The sequence below is a fragment of the Hippoglossus hippoglossus genome, chromosome 5 (assembly GCF_009819705.1).
Source record: "Hippoglossus hippoglossus isolate fHipHip1 chromosome 5, fHipHip1.pri, whole genome shotgun sequence".
NCBI lineage: Eukaryota > Metazoa > Chordata > Actinopteri > Pleuronectiformes > Pleuronectidae > Hippoglossus > Hippoglossus hippoglossus.
In genome coordinates, this window is record NC_047155.1 from 20,105,481 (window position 1) to 20,118,972 (window position 13,492).

General features: G+C 42.6%; 1 protein-coding gene across 2 annotated transcripts; it reads left to right on the top strand.

Annotated features, from left to right (window-relative positions):
* Window positions 1–42: 42 nt before the first annotated feature.
* On the top strand, window positions 43–10,758 carry fam219aa (family with sequence similarity 219 member Aa). Of its 2 annotated transcripts, none has more exons than XM_034585806.1 (6): window positions 43–287; window positions 5,957–6,053; window positions 7,334–7,427; window positions 8,403–8,483; window positions 10,075–10,129; window positions 10,579–10,758. In XM_034585806.1, exons 1-6 carry the CDS (start codon window positions 228–230, stop codon window positions 10,735–10,737), a joined length of 546 nt encoding a protein of 181 aa, XP_034441697.1. In that variant the 5' UTR covers window positions 43–227; the 3' UTR covers window positions 10,738–10,758. The 2 variants fall into 2 exon arrangements, with proteins under 2 accessions (XP_034441697.1, XP_034441696.1); XM_034585805.1 differs by having other exon boundaries at window positions 50–287; window positions 10,075–10,150.
* Window positions 10,759–13,492: the final 2,734 nt, after the last annotated feature.

Genomic DNA, 13,492 nt, shown 5'->3' on the forward strand with positions numbered 1-13,492 from the left:
ACCCGTCATGAATAATCCATAGACCCGGAAGTGGGGCGGCGCTGCTGTTTTTTTTTGCTGTCGAGTCACCTCTGTGTGGTCAGGATGGAGGAAAACGAGCTGCTACCATGCTGAGACACCACGGATAAGCCGACAGCCGAGCATCACACCCCGGGACACCCGAAAGGACACGAGTCGCCGTTTTGACCCACGAACCCGCTGCGCCGTTCCACGTACACGTCGCCAAAATGATGGAGGAAATCGACAGGTTCCAAGTGCCTCCAGTGAACGGGGAGACACAGCCACTGGTGAGAGACGAAAGACGCAAGAAATTCACGTTATGAGCTGACCGTTCTCTGTTGTTTGATGCTAACTGGGATTTGTGCTGTTTCTATGTGGCCTCGGTGTTGTATCGCGACAGCTGTGGGACATAATCTGCGTGTGAGAGCTAGCGGATCTGTGTAGGACAAGCTGGATCCTTGGGATGGGTGTACATTGATTATGTACAGATGACAGGATGGCGGCGGATACACCCCTCCCTATACAACCGACACACAAATAACCCTCATAATAACCAAGGCATAACATCGTCATTCATGTAATGCACTTGAATAAAACCGTGCTCTTTAAATAGATATATATATATATAAAAAAACACGTCAGTATCCGCGCCCGTCCACATCAATAAGTGACCGAGGCCACTGTTTTCATTCCGTCATGTGGTGACGTGTGGGTTGGGACGTGTGAGTGCAGATGATCGCGTGAATAGAAGCCTCGCTGTGTCCTCACCGTACTGCAGAGTGCAGCCCTGATGATGATGATGATGGTGATGATGCTGAGGCCCGGTCGGAGAATAGTCTCATCCCTCTATCGTTTATCACAAGGCAAGTGTCTGACCTGCCAGTGTAATGAGAATCGATGCTTTCAACCACTGGGATTGCCTCTTGTGTTTGATTGCCATTATGCTATAAACCCAACCTTGCACGAGTTCTGAATTGCTATGGCTGCCAATGATTAATCATATTCCCCACATTTACAATTGACTTTGAGGTTTTATTCCAGCAGTATTCAACCAACACGTCGGCCTCATTCTCCACACTAACAAAGCATTCTTAAGCAGCTATCCTTCTTTTAATTTGGGGGGGGGTTGGCAAAAGCAGAATGACCCCTGAGGCTAAAACTCCTGCAGATATCCCAGAACACACTTTGTCCCGTACAGAAAGTCCCCCTGTTTTTGGTAAAGGCATCAGCAATCGCTCTCTCTCCCTTGAGATTGGACCAGCTCACGTTTCATTTAGCGAGATTCTGAGGAAATGAATCCACTAGCAGAACTAGTCGGATTATGTCTGACCACTTTACAGTTTATTTTTTCACCTCATAACTATAATAGCCTGTGTGAGTCAAACAGCACTGCAGGCCTCAGTCAGTATTTCCTCTTATCTCCTGCACGTCCAGACCCTGAAACAGCCCCTCGCTTGTACGCCTGCACGATATCTGATTGTGTCGGCATCACAGTTGCTGTGGCTCACACGGCCGTGCATTTTAATGCTAATAACTTCATTGTGATTCCTGAACCACAATTCACCGGGCACCTGCAGGCTCCTTGTTGAGAGTGAATGACACACAGAAAAACGGCTTCATAAGGATCTTTGTGATGTCAATGGTTGTCTATGACCAATGAAACATGTTTCAAGCTTACTAATGTTAAATAATAACAAAAATATTGTTACATTTTACTTATATAGCACTTTTCAAGCTTAAGCACTAAGTGCTTCTCAAAAGAAAAGTGTAGAAGTTAGAAGAAACCCATGAAACCCCCCTTATGGAACTTGACAGCATATATATCAACATCATTATACATAGGGTATACATACATAAATTGATATACAAGTATATAGTTTTATCAATAAAATAAAAGTGTGGTTAAATATAAAAGAGTGTAAATTATTTTGAATTAGACCTTAACTGAAATATCTTTTAGAGAATGACTACTTTTGGCCAAATCTCAGTATGGCAGTTTGCCTTTAAACACATCAAGGTTCCAGTGTGGCCCAGTTTCCATTACCATTCACCATTCATGTGGATAACATGCTACACTTTTAATGGTCACCTGATGTATCAGTCGTCCCTGCTATTGGCCAGTGGGAGGTATAATCCCACCAGTGGCTCGGTGTCTGTGCCGAGTCAGCAACCTTGTGGCTCTTCATCATCAGAGGCAGTAAAGCAGTCGCTAACAAGAGGACAAGCTGATGGAAGTGATGCATGGATGGGTATATACATTGTGTGTGTGTGTGTGTGTGTGTGTGTGTGTGTGTGTGTGTGTGTGTGTGTGTGTGTGTGTGTGTGTGTGTGTGTGTGTGTGTGTGTGTGTGTGTGTGTGTGTGTGTGTGTGTGTGTGTGTGTGTGTGTGTGTGTGTGTGTGTGAGGAGCGATGACCTTAGCTAAGTGCAGGTACATATGAATACATACTGAATGTCAGGGCGACAGGTCATGTTTTCCTTTTACTACATAAAAACATGTGTCGCCCCCAGTGTCATAGTTCAAGCTGATTTGTAAGGGACCATCAGCACATGCTCTCATCTGTGGGCTCTTAATGTAACGTATGTTTTAAGTGACCTTGTTGACTTTGTACAATGCTATTACCTGTTAAATGACCCAAAATGATGATGTAACATAGGCCAATAAGGACATACATCTCACTGATCCACCATCGGGAGCATTTATTAAGGCAAAACTTAAGACTATATAGAGATGGTCCGATACCACTTTTCCTTTTCTGATACCGATTCCAATACCGATCTGATTTCAGTACATTTAAAAAAAATAGCATCCTAAATAACATATTTTAACAGTTGTATGCTACTAACCCTGTATGGAGGTGCTGATTGCCAGTATTGTTGTATGGCCTGGCTCAGGTTAAACCCTTTGAAAAGTCACTGGAAACGAACGCATATAAATAAATCAAAGAATACACAATATTGATTGTCTTTAAATAGCTTGAAACCGTTTCCAGCATGAAATATTGCCAAATTACAGAAGTTTAGCTTGCTCTGGCTAATGATAAACTACTGACACTGTACTAAGCAGTGACAGCATACAGCACAACTGCTGCTTTGGTGCAGTTAGGAAAAAAGAGATTTCTGTAAAAAAAGTGCAGTTTTATTTGGTTTAAACTAATATACTTTAAAGATGTGGTATTGTACTAGTATATGGATTTTCCTACTCGCCGGTGGTCAACCCCGGCAATTTTTCAGTATTGGAGGCATTTCCAATCGTGGTATCAGTATCGTAACATCTCTACTAACATAGTGTAAGCTTTTATACTTACTATAAAAGTTTAAAGTAGCCTACCTGCAAGAAACAATCATGGAATTCTGTCATCAAACAGCTTTAGTACGGAATCTCTTTCATTATTCACTGCAAGCTTTTCTGAGATGAAATCAAAAGGATTTATCTGACAGATGATATGACCCTGTCTCATTACAGGATCTGTCTGTGGTAGAAAGGGAGGCTTGTGGGTAAGTCTTGTGATGTGAGGGAAGGGCTGTCCCAGTACAGAAAGAGCTAACGTTTATGCTTGTTACAGTGGGAATACTCGGTCTGCGTGCTAGTACTGTCTCCACTGTTGCAGCTATCATTAATTATTCCGGCCAAGTGAACAATGCTTCATCACCAGATGAGGCGGTTGTATGCATTGAAGGTATATTTGGCTGCAGTAGACAGCATTAATAATACAACCGTACAGTTTGCCATTTATCACTAGTTACCTCCACCAAGAAGTTTTCATTGCTCTGAGCAGGATTATACTAAAACTACTGAACCGATTTTATTGACACTTGGTGGAAGGGTGGGACATGCACCATCGAAGAACTTATTAACTTTTGACGAAGATCAGGACTCAATCACTTCTTTTAACATCATGAGACAGGGTGGCTTTTGACCTTTTTTACAGATTTCTCAGAAATGAATTCATGGATCTTGATGGAAAAAAAAACAGGCAGGTTTAGAGGACAGCTATTTCCGAGTGTTTGGAAATTGGTTTGAATCCAAATAAAAATCCAGATCCAGTGGATTGGTGGTTTCATAAGGGGGACTGTTGAGCCAATTGGCGGAGGTATACTGAGAGAAATTTTCTTTCAAGAAAAGAGATGGAGAACAATGATTGGCTGCTGAGAAACATTTATAAGCTGTCTACCTTGTTGCGGGCGTTGCACATACAGAGGCTTGGGTCCTCCTGGAGCGGCTGCAGGCTCAGTTCTGACTCGGCCCTTTGCCGTGTGTCTTTTCTGCTCTCTCTCCCCATTTCCTACTGTCTTATCAATAAAGGTCAAACGCCTCAAAACATCGAGAACAAGATATCAACCTTTTGCTGTGATGACAATAATCCAACTCTGCGTTATGCATTAACTAAACTTCACATGAATGTAAACATGTAATGCTTTGCTGCAGTTTTACCAAATTGTGACGCTAACAGCATGTTTTTAAATGCATTACATGAAAATCGATATGCAAAATAAGCTTCTCGCTGTCGCTGCTAAATGCTCATGAATTTTACATCAGGTACAGTGATATTGGATAAGCTCTATTGGTCTCGTAAAAATTGGCCTGCATTCCTGTAGAATTTCACAATAATAATATGAAAAGGTTTTAACACAATAGGTTGAGACATGTCTGTGCCTGGATAATGAATCTATTTACTTTATAATCACCTCTCACAATCATCAAAGGCACTTGGGTTTTTAATCATTTTTTCAGGAAGTACAATCTCACCTTGGCCTCTTATGTCTAACACTTCGATTATATTTTGTTCACATGATTAAACGATACACTTCATCTTAACATAAAACAGCTTTTTTTTTTTACTTTGACTGTAAAAAAAGTGTGTTTGGCTCCAGTTATTTGATTTCCATATGGGTCCTTCAAAAATAGCAGCTATTCCTATTGAGTGACTACAGATTTAGTTAAAGGCCAAATGCCTGCTCGGATTCGCCCATGTGGCTCGTGGAGTCCCTGAGTGCAACAAGGGGCGGCCTGTAGGACCAACATAATGTGGAGCTCTGTCAGCAGAACAGGCTCAGCAGCGTCCAGCTCCCCTCTCTCAATCTGGGGAAACCGTGGCTCCAACAGCAACCCCCTCTGTTCTCCCATGCCTCCTCCCTATGCCATCACCGCTCGCACATAAAAGAGGCAGGACCAGCAACATAAGCAGAACACTCAGGCCTATTGATGCTGCAAAGTAGGCAGCTATAGTAGCCCGTAGTCTTAGGAAATCTCGCCAGGGTATAGGACCCAAGCAGGTTCTAAAAAACCCCACAGAGTTTCATGGTGATGTGGGCCTGTAGCCTTGTGATAAATTGAAGGGCTGCGTTCAGTACGGAGTTGATTGTGCCCTCAGGACTGCATTCAATTTCACATGCCCAAAGAAGTATAGCATAAGTTAATTGGAAGTGTGTTCCTAGAAAACAAGTTTAATCCCTGTCAGCTCCAGAATTAGCAAACGGTGCAGCAGTGACACAGCGACGACTGACGGCCTTTGAACACTAAGGTCAAGTCATGTAAGATTTATTTATTATTACGCATTAAAAACATCAGGAGTTGAACCAAAGTGCTTGACAACCATGGCAACGGGAAGCATAGAAGATAAATTAAAAAGACAGAAAAAGAAAAATGGCTTGACCATACTTTTAACGTTCTGTCCCCTTATTGTTACGTGCTTGTTTCGGCCACAGATCCATTCATACTAAAGGACCTGATGTGGAAAGGAAAACTATTCCATAGCTCGGAGGCAGCAACAGAATTTTTTTTGTCTCCTTTAGTTTTTAGTCGTGAAAGGGGGACAGACAGGCGCTGCTGTGAGAGTGACCTAAGTGACCCGGGGGCAGAAAGTGTCGCATGTTAGTAGCGAATGTTGTTGTTTTGTTAAACCATGCCAACTCATAATGGTAACACGATGGGGACTGTGTGTTTCTCCTCCTAGGACCCAGCAGCATCCGCCGCCTCTGAGACGATCCCTGACACCAAGGGAGAGACCGTGTCCATGAACTACAAACCGTCCCCACTGCAAGTCCAAATAGGTATCTCCACCAACACACTGCAAAGCAATACATAAGATATATGTAAAGGTTTTGCGATGAGCCGTTCAGTTCAAGAATCAACAATCCCTTGAGAAATGAAAAGCATTCAGCACACCAGGGAAATTGGCTAATGCAATATTGTTGTACTGCACCAATACATGGTCCAAATAAGCACAAACTGGGTGTTTGAGTCCTGTATGATTTTCCACTAGGATTATTTATTTCTATTATTAGGTGTCAGAACATTTCTTATCTGCCTCTTTTATTGTGCTGCCACAACATTGTGAAAGGATTCCTCATCTCTATTTAGTCCCTGGGGTTCTGTGAAAAATGCTCCTACCTCAAATGCACCAGTCAATATCTCAAAAGCTCAAACTAGAAGGGCAGTCAGAGAGAGCAGGCCCCCACCAAGACTGATTGGCCATCAGATTGCATATATAAGTGTTGAGATCAGATACATGTACCATGTACACAGAACTGTTCTTCATATTGCTTACATTTATCACAGCCATAATATCCATCGTCTGAAATAGCTTAAACTAACAAACCAAAAGATTAGAACATTATGGTGGTTTATTTACCTCAAAATGTCCAAAAAATAACATAAAAATCTAAGGAGAATATCAATACACACTAAAACTGCAATTTACAGAGGCAGAGTGTATTGCATTTATTAAGTTTTAACATTCATGCATGTAAAACCATGCCCATGCATGTGAAACAAGTGCACTGCACACTATCCACAAGCATAAAACCATACTCGCCAGTTAGCATTTCTGCTCCGCGTGCACAGCTGCGATTCCGTGAGCACGGGGTGTCGGAATCATGAAGAATATGTATATGAGGGGCATTGAGCCAGCCACTTCTATAATATTCTTAACCCAAGTAAATAGTGCATAAACAATAGGTAACAAAGGCTTTTTGGGTCGACAGCAGTGGTATATATGATCCATGAAGTTTACAACTGCTGCAGAAAAATTATCTCCATATTTGTGCAAATATATTTCAAGCTGTATTTGTACCTGTACAGTAACTGAATAAAGATCACCCCCCTAAAAGTACTTAAAAACATAGTATCTGACAATGTTAAAGAAATGAAAACAACCTCCTTAATCGAATCCGCATCTTGAAAGATTTCTATCAAATTGTGACCGTTTTTTTTTTTTGCGTGAAACTAACACTGATATTTAAGAAATCAAATCATACGAATCTGTCATTCATGCTCACTAAGTTGAGGTTCACTGTATTTACTGATGACGTCACATCCTGTGGTTGCCCAGAGAAACAGAGGGACCTCGCCAGGAAGGGATCAGTGAAGAATGGCACCGTGGGAAGTCCTGTCAATCAACAACCCAAGAAGAATTCCAGGACAAGGTAACGGCTTCCACTGCCTGTTTGTTTCCTCTGCTCCACGTCGACCAACTCGACCACAAATACATCAATCAGCACCTAAAGCATTATGTGTTTGTATCTGCTGCTCAGCATTCAGTGCAAAATACCACAACTGACTGAAATGCAAAAGACGTGGTCTGCACTGCTTGCCACTAAAGGCTTTATTTTCTGACAAACACCATCAGACTTCCTAATGTTACAACCAAACACAAACATTTTAATCTTTTTATAAAAGAGAAATTTAATGTTTATTTTGGGGGGGGGTATAAACGCTGATAAAAGAGTCTAAGCTCTGAGCTTAAACTCACTGCAACCCGCTGTATTGACAACTGACTCATCTGTCTAATCCCACTCCCCAGTGGATCAGGGGACATACAAGAAAGGCTACCAACTGCTCTGAACCCTGAGTCTCTGAGGCAGGAAGATAATCTTGGAATGTCTACAGTCTGACGGCTACAGATTAGCCCCAATTTCTGGGGTTTTGTGACTTTCAACGGAGAGCAGCATAAATCTTAAGACAAATATCCTGTTTTGGGTAAAAGTACGGCTCTATTACACCTCTTTTACACCGAGATAAACTTGTATACGCAAGTTTAAAAAAAAAAAAAAAGCAATTTATTTTTTATTGCCAGAAAACTGAGGTGCTGTCTCCCCTCACTGTCAAGTCAAATTAGCAGCTGGGCGTCATGTGCTGATCGGAGCCGATTTAAAACCTGTCTACTGCAGAGTCATTTGACCCGGGATTGAATGCTGATTGTATCTATTCCCATTGCAGACATAAGCCGGATGTTACTGGGTGTTAGTTTTTTTTTTACCAGTGGGTAGGGGCTTAACACTTCAGTTATTTGTTCCACGGTTGAAAGTATTTCTCAGGGTGTTTCAGTAAGAAAGTGTTTGTCTCATTTGAGTGTTGAATATTTTATCAAGGCTAGTCTTGTCTTCTGTGCTCTCTTTCAGGTTGGTGGTGCCCAACAAAGGTTACTCCTCTCTAGACCAGAGCCCGGATGAGAAGCCCCTGGTAGCACTGGACACTGACAGGTACATGGTTTTCTCACATACATTTTCTATGACAGTAAATGCACATGCTTTTTTCCGTCCGACCCCAGAGAAGAGAAAAAGGGTAGAAAGTGCTTATTTGGACTGACTCAGTCATGATGGTACATTAATCCATAGAGCAATTTAAGAGACTTCATAGCAGAAGGGACTCTAAAAAAAAAAATGGGGTAAAGCCCCTCCCAGGGCTCAGGATTAGTGGATCGCGGGGTGAGTGTTGTGACAGGGGAAAGCGGCTCAGAGGGAGCGCTTGCCTCTACACCGTCCCAGCGGGTCGGCGTTTCACGCAGATGAGTCCCACCCTTTGTGCCCTCCGAGCGCAGCGACATGGGGGAAACTGTCTCATGTGCAATGAGCGCTCTGGAAGCCGACCAAGCTTACATCATGGGTTGCATCATACCATGTACACCCACTGACGAGCTCGGTGGCTCACGGCAAAAACAGGAAACCCATTTGTCTATTGTCCGCATTTTAGATTCACGTGCACGCCCCTCGCAAAGTGTCTCTCTGTTCTGTTTGTTTACAGCAGATTAGTCATTTAATGGAAAAGCCTGTTAGCTGTGTTAACGTGATGTTGCCGCTTCTCAGATAAAAATGCATTTACAAGAAGCTGTTGGTATCTGTGTGTGTCTGTGCTTCTGCTGCATGTCCGTTCATTACGAGAGACAGACATTTTTTATAGAAATCAAGACACTGCAGCAGATTGTCTCCATGGGTTATCATGAAATATCAATACCTCGGAAATGTCAACTCTACATGTTTTATAATTGCCCCATCTACAACACGAGCTGCAACTGTTGGATAGTATTTGTTTTTTTAAGGGGAACAGCTTTAACCCGTAAGTGTGTTTCTTTTTTCAGAATAGACTCTGTTTCTCCCACAATCTTTTTAAAGCCCTGATACTTGTGATAATGTGGTGCTGAATGAAGATTAATTATTGTTTTTATTTTTGAAACCAATACTGAGGAATGACTTACCAGATTCTCCACATTCCTCATTTTATCGCAGGCAACAGGCTGATCCTCTGATATTCACCTTCTAAAATGGCACATGGATTTTGGAAAATTTCAACTTTATTCTCGTAATATTATGACATATGTTACAATATTATTCCTTTTGGTTGTTTGAGTGTCCCCAATACTCTGTTATAACCTGAAATAATTGTGTTTTTGATGAGCCCTTTATGTCTCTATCAGGAGCAGGTCCTCTTCCACAGAGCCTCCTGTGTTGCTCTACCATGTTTCTACAGTAGCCCACAATGGACAAACCAAACAATCGTGGAGAGGGCCTTTTGAATGTTTATACCTCAAGACCACTGTTAGCTCTCCTACAAGCTTAAAAGGGGAGGGTGACAGGAGGGGTCTTAAGTTGGTTGGTTGCAATCTGCAACCTCACAGCTAGATGTCAATAAATCCTACACATTGGTCCTTTAAAACTCACACAAGTAGTTTTGAATTTGTAGTACTGAATTGCTAAACTACCCTTATAAAGATTCAGATCATCATTTCACAGTGTGTTAATGTTGCTCACATCCTTCGTCTCCTGTGTCTAACTCCCGACGCCTCGTGTCTTTCAGTGATGACGACTTTGACATGTCCAGATACTCCTCATCAGGATACTCCTCAGCCGAGGTGAGATGTCTGAGGGACCAGGTATCTATACACACGTTATATTGATAGTCAATACAGCTTCACCCCACCAGTGTCACCACCCGATCACCCAGTCCCATGTTCACACCAGGTATATGTGCACCCATTGAAAAGAATAAATGTCCAGGCTCTGCCCAACATTCACACAATAGTTGTCTGTAATGATATATCCCCATTTCTCATTCACACAGGTCGATCCCCGTTCATGTCTTCCACTTGGAGTATCTTATGTTCGTTTTTTTTCTCTCTTGCTTCCTCCATTACCACCTAAGACCTGTTTGTCTCCTATGTGGCTGCGTTCCGTTTCTGTAAAAATGTAATTCATTTGGATCACCCAAACAAAAAAATATAAATCGGCAAAAAAAGGTCATTCCTAGCCTTAGAGTTTGTCCAGAAGTTCTTCTGACATCTGCTTTCTGTGGCTTCTGCAGCAGATCAACCAGGACCTGAACATCCAGCTCCTAAAGGACGGCTACCGGCTCGATGAGATCCCGGACGACGAGGACCTGGATCTGATCCCCCCTAAAGCAGTGAACCCCACCTGCATGTGCTGTCAGGCTGCTCCCTCCACAGCCTGTCAAATCCAGTAGCACCATTTCCCTCCCCCCAAAAAAATATATCTCCTGCCTGCCACCTGCACCGAGGCCAACTACTGAGCAGAGTGGCTGCAAGGAGGAAAAACTATCAGCTTGCAATGGCACAAAGGGAAAAAAAACGAGGGTTTATAAATGCTAAAATAAGAAAAGGATATACAGTAGGTGAAGTCTTGAGAAAATGTACAGTATCTGTGCACCTTCCTCCTATGGTTGGATCTGTGCATTTCACTTCTGCGTAGTTGTGGGGACTCGACTGATGGCAGAAACTTTACCTCTAGTGACGACGTTTCACTTTTGCTTCTCCTTTGTTCGACTTCCATGTCATGCTTGTGGATATTTTCTTTCATGAGGACGATGAAGGATTGTGCGACATTGTGGAGGAAGAGGGACAAAAAAAAAAAAAGAATGGGATGACAGGAACTCTACCAAATGCATGTAATGGTGATGAGGTGTCATCATTGGTCGTGCAACCACCCACGGAAAGTAGTTTGTTTCTGCGTGTGCGTCATTGATGGTGAGATTAATGGACGGGAAGAGATCGGATGTTGTGGCCATTGTTTTTCCCACATCATTTCTTTCTGCCAGTCTGATTTGTCTGCCTGTGCGTACGTGTCAGACCTGAAAAATGAAATACGTTTGTCTGGTTATGTCCAGGAAAGTAGTGCTAAACCATTAAGTTACAAACACTTACAATCACAACATCCATCCAGCCATCCAGCCATCCATCCATCCATCAACTATACTGCTTATCATTGAGAGTTAGGGCCTGGTCACACATTCACGATTGCAAAGTGAATAACGGGCGTCAAAGTTCACCAAGGTTGAACTTCATAAGAGGCCACACTGCGATTTGATTTATAAGTGAACAGGAAGCAAAGGTTCGCCACTGAAACGTTTGTGTATGTGTGACCGGGCTTTTAGGGTGAGGGTTCTATCACAGGCCAAAAAGCATTCGCTCACAACTACGAGTTGCCAGTTACCTGCATGTCTTTGGACTGTGGGAAGAAGTCGGTGAATGCCTAGGCAGGAATGGGGAGAACATGCAAACTCCACACGGCAAGGCCGTGGTCGAACTGGGGTTCAAACCCAGAGCCTTCCTCCGTGTGATCACCGTGCTGCCCCCTTCACAACATTGAAATACTAATGCCAGATTTATTTTTTAAATGTTTGAATGTTTAACCAAGGTCGTACTGCTTAACTGTTCCCTATTCAGTTAAAAGAAGCTGAAAACAAATAGTTTTGCATGTTGCCTGTTAACACTATTGTCTAATAAGCAGCCTGTGCAGATAATTCATCCGTTTTTATTGACCCCCACACACGTCCTTGTGCTGATGAGACATTATGTGAGGTGCACTTGGTAATATTTAGGTTTACCTACTGTAGTATCAGTAGATGTAGTGATTTAAAGTCCGTGGCAGGAACAGCTCATGAGTTCGTGTGTACTTGCTGTTGGTTGCCCCGACATGAGAGGATGCTCAAATGTTCGCAGAAGCAGTTGCCACACTAGCGAACGTGGTTATAAAATACTTCATATACGTAAGGGAATCCGTTAACGTATAAAAGACTTGATAATAATGTGCAGATACACTGAGAGTTGTTGAATTTTTGATCATACATGAGAATGTGTACACAGGGATTTCGTGTCGCCTGGATGGAAATGAAATGGGATTTTTTTTTTCTGACATACGAAGGGAATTTTGAAAAGCTTTCCTTTCTTTTAAGTTCTGTTTTAAGTGTATTTGTTTTGTATGTTTGTATATTCACGCGTACTCCTCCTCGAGGTCGAAAAACAACATTTGTCCGACTCTGGGACAAGAAGTGTATATGTAGCACCTGACACAGCTGTGTATTGTCAATGCTTTATGCCAATGGATGTTCTCCATTATGTTGAAAAGGAAGTAGTCCTTGCTGTATAGAAGTACTGAATGCGTACCGTTTTCCCCCCGTCATGTTTACATCATCCTGAAGACATATCTGGAGCTCTCAGATCAGTCAGCTGTTCTCTAGTAGATTACATGTGAGTCTGCTCAGTGGAAGTGGGTTTCCCAAAAACGTTTACATATTTGTGTTTTCCTGCTGCAAAATTCTGCTATTATGACACCTGAAAAAAAAGAAGAAATAACTTGAACAAAGATTTTATCTTTTTATCTTTTATCCAGCGTTAGTTAAGGCAGGTCACTAGTAGTTGAGCCACAATCCAGTATGAAAGCTGACAGCAGCAGATCTTAATAGCAGCCAACAAGATGCTTCAGCGGCCCCACTTCACAACCTGCCTTTACCCCAGCACCTCCTTTTCATATTGAATCCAACAAAATCACGTCATGTGTGGTCATTGATTCCTGCTCTGTTGTGGGGGTGTCTGCTCTCCCTGTCTCATTTTCCATGAAGGTTTGTAGAAGGTTGGGGGGGTGTGTGCTCTCCCTACTAAAGGCCTTGTATGTACATGGAAGTGCAGGGAGTCCCAGACCAGAGCCATACCGCCAAATATAACCTACTGCAATCAATCATCCATTACCTATACTGCATATTGTTTGAGGGTCAAGGGGGGGAGCTGGAGCCAAACCGGGTTGACAATGGGCGAGAGGTGGGGTTCACCCTGGACAGGACGCCAGTGTATCACAGGGCCGACATACAGAGACAAGCACTCACATTCACATCTATGGTCAATTTAGAGACTGTGATCAACCTAATCCACAATCGGCATGTTTTTGGACTGTGGGAGGAAATCGGGATACTCAGAGAAAACCCA

Excerpts from the sequence above, each read along its gene's own strand:
- fam219aa (XM_034585805.1), top strand. The coding sequence starts at position 228 with ATGATGGAGGAAATCGACAGGTTCCAAGTGCCTCCAGTGAACGGGGAG. Across the intron at positions 288-5,956 it reads ACGGGGAGACACAGCCACTG|GACCCAGCAGCATCCGCCGC; the intron begins GTGAGAGACGAA and ends TTCTCCTCCTAG. Across the intron at positions 7,428-8,402 it reads AAGAAGAATTCCAGGACAAG|GTTGGTGGTGCCCAACAAAG; the intron begins GTAACGGCTTCC and ends GCTCTCTTTCAG.